Consider the following 4963-nt stretch of genomic DNA (forward strand, 5'->3'; position numbering starts at 1 on the left):
GCAGGACTGAGCTGGACCACAGTGGGTGGGTACAGCAGGACCTGGCACTGGGCCCTTCTCCAGCCTTGCATCAGGATCAGGGTCAGGGTCAGGGCTGGGGGCAGGCAGATTACAGTTTCACTCTGAGTTCCATACTCAGCCTAATTTTGGTTGCAACTCATGGCTTTTCCTGGCTGCTCAGAGGTCCTTTGGGTGGGTGCCCTGGCGGAGCGGCAGGAGAAGTGCCCACAGCTGCCTGGTTGGGCATCTCTCCAGCCCAGAGCCTCTGTCCTGCCTCCTGCAAGCCTGGCCCCAGGCAGAACAGGCCCCCCTCAGGACTACTTTGGTCTCAGCGCTTGGTCCTGGGTTTCATCAGCCTGGTTTCTTCCCCTGGTGTGGCTGATCTGAGTTTCACAAAAAAGCCCGGCTGATGCTGGCTGTGCTGAGCCTCATTGAAGAGTTTTTCATGCAGCAAGGAAGAGCCCTCTGGCACCCTCCTCCTCCTCCTCCTCCTTCTCATCTCCTCCTCCTTCTCCTCCTCCTCCCAGCCCATGGTCACTTCTTCTCCAGCGGCTCCAGCAGGGGGTTGCCTTTGGAGTCGGGGGTCTTAACGCTGTGGGTCCTGACGATGCAGGTGGGGCAATGCCAGTTGAGCATCAGGATGAGCTGCTGCCGCTCCTGCTTCAGCTCCTCCATCTGGGTTTTCAGCTCCGCACTCATGAGCTCCAGCCACTCAGATTCCCACTGCAGACACTCCTTCCGCTCCTTCTTCGTGTTCCGGCATGGGGCTGCCGCCACTTTGTTCTTTTCCCGGCGCCCTTTCCTCCGCTCCTGTTCCTCCTCTAGCTCACTTTTTGCAGGTTGAAGCCTCTTGCCCAGTTTCACCTCCAGGAAGTGCAAAGGGGTGATCATGGCCCCAATGTTGTGGATGTCAGTGTATTTCAGCTCCTCTGCAGTCAGGGCCGAGCTGGGGAGTCTGGTCAGGGGGGCGAGCCCTGATAGAGAGCCCATAGTCATGGAAGGGTCTGGGATCTGCCCTGGCATCATAGCAGGAGGAGTGGCAGATGTTGTGACCCCCGGGCCTGGGCCAGGCTGCAGGTGCCATGCCAGCTAAGGAGCCGCAGTGGCGCCATTCTCGCCCTGCAGTGTCCACCACCGCCAGCGCTTCCCGTTGCAGACGCTGAGCGTCCCTCCCACAGGCTTTGGCGGGAGGCCTGGGTCTCCCTCTTTGAGGCTCATCACCCCTAACCACACACCTGCCTGCCTGATTGCCCCTAACCGCTGGCCTGCCTACCTGCCTGATTGCCCCTAACTGCTTCTGCCTCGCCCAACCAATTGCAACTTAGTCCAGAAGGAGGTCAGGAATGACATCCGAAAGACCTCCAGTCTAATTAGTATATTACCCTTTTATTAGTATAGATATCCTAAAACTAATGCAGATCTCAGTCTCCTCTTAGAAAGAAAGGAAAATCTGGCCTTTAGATTTAAAAATCTATGTGCCTCTATACCTGAATCATTAAGGAGCATAAGTAAAATGCAACTTCAATGCTATACTTAGAAGCATTAGCATAATAACTCATAGGCAAATAAACAGAAAACATTTTTATGCTATTAAATGTGCAATTGTTGGTAAAATAAGGCATGAGAAAACTCCAGCTGAAACTTACAGTAATTACTTTTTTATGAAAAATAATTCTCCATTAAGAAGCCACTTCCTTGTAATTTTTGAAATTTTATATTTTAAATGATTTAGTAAAGATGGTGGTTTCGTCTCTGTCCTCTCATAAAACATGTGAATATATCAGAGAGGATACAAAGCAGAAATCCAAGTTCTACATTTAATTAAAATAGGAAACACTTGAAAATAAATAACTAGTTAAGAGAAGGTTGTGTCCATTGGAGAGAAGCTCATATGACATGTATGATTGCTTTCACAAGTGACACCAAAGGCTGCAGAGCACAGACAAATATTGCCAAAAGCAGCACTCAGGGTAAGTGATGCACTATGTGAAGGAAAAACAGCAACTCCTCTTTTCAGAACATGAAAAAGGCACAGAGATGCTGCCTGCAGGATCTACCCCACTCTGGTTTTTACTGCTAAAAACGTCTCTAACATACAAAACTCCGTACTAAAGATTTCTGTTAGTCTGGATCATGGTTTGGCTCTCCATACCACAAAACAAATTTGAAAATAGGTGGAAAATTAAATAAATACCATTTCAGGATAAATAATGGTTTTTAAAATATATGTATAGGAGCTATACTATAAGAAAAGTAGAAGAATAAAAAGAAATAAAAGAACATCAATGGACAAATTTTACTACAGAGCAAATAAAGTTATAACTAAATAGATTGCCCTGAATTAATAAAACAGGAGCTCACTGCAGTTTCAAAAACTCAAAGACCACAATGAAAAAGATGATGGTATTTCAGAGACTGTGGACTCTGGGATACATGGAAGACAGTGGATAGTTACTAACCAGAAATATAATGTAACCTACAATTTAAAGACACCTTTCTGGCTAAGTTGTGAACTGGCTGAAAAGAGAAGAAGAATGAACACACAAGGACTGCATTTAGAAACTGTTACAAAATATGATAATGACATGGACAAAAGAGGCAGTAGGGGAAGTGGTAGTTGTTAAGAATCTAAAAGTAAAAAAAAAAAAATTAGAAGTACATGCAAAATTGATGCAAAGTATAGACTATGTTTCATGGCAACAATTACTATAGAACAATGATTTCCAACTGGAGTGCTGCAAGAATGTTTAAGAGATGCAATACATTACTATTTAGTCCAAGGCACTGACTTCTTTCCCATTAGATTTTCAAATACAAAAATGACAACAGCTAAAATGATAGCCATCCGGTGTGAAGGGATCAAAATTGTACATACTGTTTTATAAGATTGTCAAAAATATATTTTTGATGCGCTGTAGAATTTTAGTAGTTAGCTTACATGTGCCATGAGATGAAAGAAAAAGTTGAAAATTGCTGCTATAGAGAAACATAATGCAAACAAGGGAAACAGGGTGGCAGTTTAGTCATTTGAGCAGACATAGGAAAGAATTGTCACAGTATGCCATGAGGACATCTGTGGAAAGAGCACTCCAGGTGGCGTAAATAGCAAATGGAAGGTTCTGAGATGAGAGCATGCTTGGCATGTTTAAGGAACAATAAGGCTGGTGTGGCAATGTACGGAAAAGTGAAAGTGAACTGAATTTGGGGACAGATGCGTATTCAAGAGCAAATATTTACTTGTTGGTTTGATTTGGTTTTGAGAAGGGATACATTTCTACATTGTTCATATGCTGATAGAAATGATTCTAAAGAGGTAGAAAACTGATGCTGCGGAGAGAAGAAAATTTCTAGAGTGAAAAAAATGCTGGGGTGTCAGTCAGATGAATATGGAGGATAGTTGGAGGAGATGGTTTGAGGAAAAACACCAATAGTATCCTTAGAAAGAAAGGCATGGATCGATAAGGGTTAATAAGTGGGTTCACATGGAGAGATGACTGGAATTTCCCCATGATTGCTTCTAGTTATGAAGAAGAAGGAGGAGCTGTTGACCATTTAAAGAGAGTAGAGAAGATATGAAATATTAATCTAAGAGTGTGCTTAGTTAGATGGCCTAGATTAGTAGTTCTCAAACCTGGCTGCACAGTGAAACCATCTGTGAAGCTTTAAAAAAGCAGAATTGTGCAATTATACAACTCTGAATTAATTGGTCTGGAATGTGTCTTTGCATCACAATTTTAAAAGTGTCCCAGGTGATTTTAATGGACACACAAGAATGATAATCACTATTCTGAGAAAGTCTGGTCCGTGTTCTGTATAGTAATACACTATAGAGAAGGGGCCATTTAGGGGCAAGTGGTCCATATTTTTAAAGTGGGACTAGTTAACAAGTTTGTGGGGTATGTTTTTCCATTCTATTGTTTTTATGTTGTTGGTACCTAGTAGGTTAAGAGTGAATTTAGCAAACATTAAGCTTGGCCAGGCTTGTATGAGTAATGGAAAAAGAGCAAAGGAGAGTAGACAACTAATTATAATTAAAACTCACTAGAATCTAAAATGGGGAGGAAGAATGTGAGGTAATGAGGGGTTTAATGGCTAAATTGTGTACCCCACCCACCCAAATACATATATTGAAGTTCTATCTTTCAGTACCTCAGAGGTGACCAGGTTTGTATGACTGGTATCCTAAGAAGAAGAGGAAATTTGGACACAGACACACACACAGAAAAGATGATGTGAAGTCACAGGCAGGACATGACCATCTACAAACCAAGGAAGAAGCTTGGAACAGATCTTTTCCTTTCAGTTTCTTGAAGGAATCAACCCTGCCGACACCTTGATCTTAGACTTCTTGCCTCCAGAACTGTGAGAAAATAAATTTCTGTTTTTTTAAACCACCAGGCTATAGTATCTTTTTATGGCAACCTTAGCAAACTAGTACAAGGGGTATAAACTACACTGAAAAAAAGTACAATTTCAGGTTTTAGTGAAGTCATAGGATAATAAATTATGAGTAGCATTATTTAAATTCAATTTATTGAAATAAATTGACATTAGTGAATCAATGCTTGAAATTATGATTATGGAGGAGTTGATCTTTTAGGAAATGGCAAGAACTAGAAAGACGGCAATGGCCATGGAAAATCAGTGATTTGAATAAATAGACAACAATATCCACAGAAAAGAGATTAATGGGTAGGATGCCACGGTATTGCAAGAACGAATTAAGTGATTCTTAAATTCACCAATAATTATAATAGGACTGAAACTCTTGCAAATAGCAATGGTGAGCCAAGAGCTAAATTCTTTAAGTAATTAGAGAGAGTATTGCCTAGTAGTAAATTCTTATGATACTCAGTGCTGTGTGTTTTTAGAGAAAAGGAGATTGAATGATTTAGATGTTGTAAGAAGAAGTCCAGTTGGGATAAACCAGCTATCACATGAGATATCTGCCAGGGATGCAGCA

The 4963-nt window shown here is 41.9% G+C and overlaps 1 protein-coding gene across 1 annotated transcript; it reads right to left on the reverse strand.

Moving 5' to 3' along the window:
- Positions 1–534: 534 nt before the first annotated feature.
- On the reverse strand, positions 535–1035 carry LOC103298618 (jun dimerization protein 2-like). Its single transcript, XM_054720247.1, has one exon. The coding sequence runs from the start codon at positions 1024–1026 to the stop codon at positions 535–537; it is 492 nt and encodes a 163-aa protein (XP_054576222.1). The 5' UTR covers positions 1027–1035.
- Positions 1036–4963: the final 3928 nt, after the last annotated feature.

The sequence above is a fragment of the Eptesicus fuscus genome, chromosome 8, assembly GCF_027574615.1.
Source record: "Eptesicus fuscus isolate TK198812 chromosome 8, DD_ASM_mEF_20220401, whole genome shotgun sequence".
NCBI lineage: Eukaryota > Metazoa > Chordata > Mammalia > Chiroptera > Vespertilionidae > Eptesicus > Eptesicus fuscus.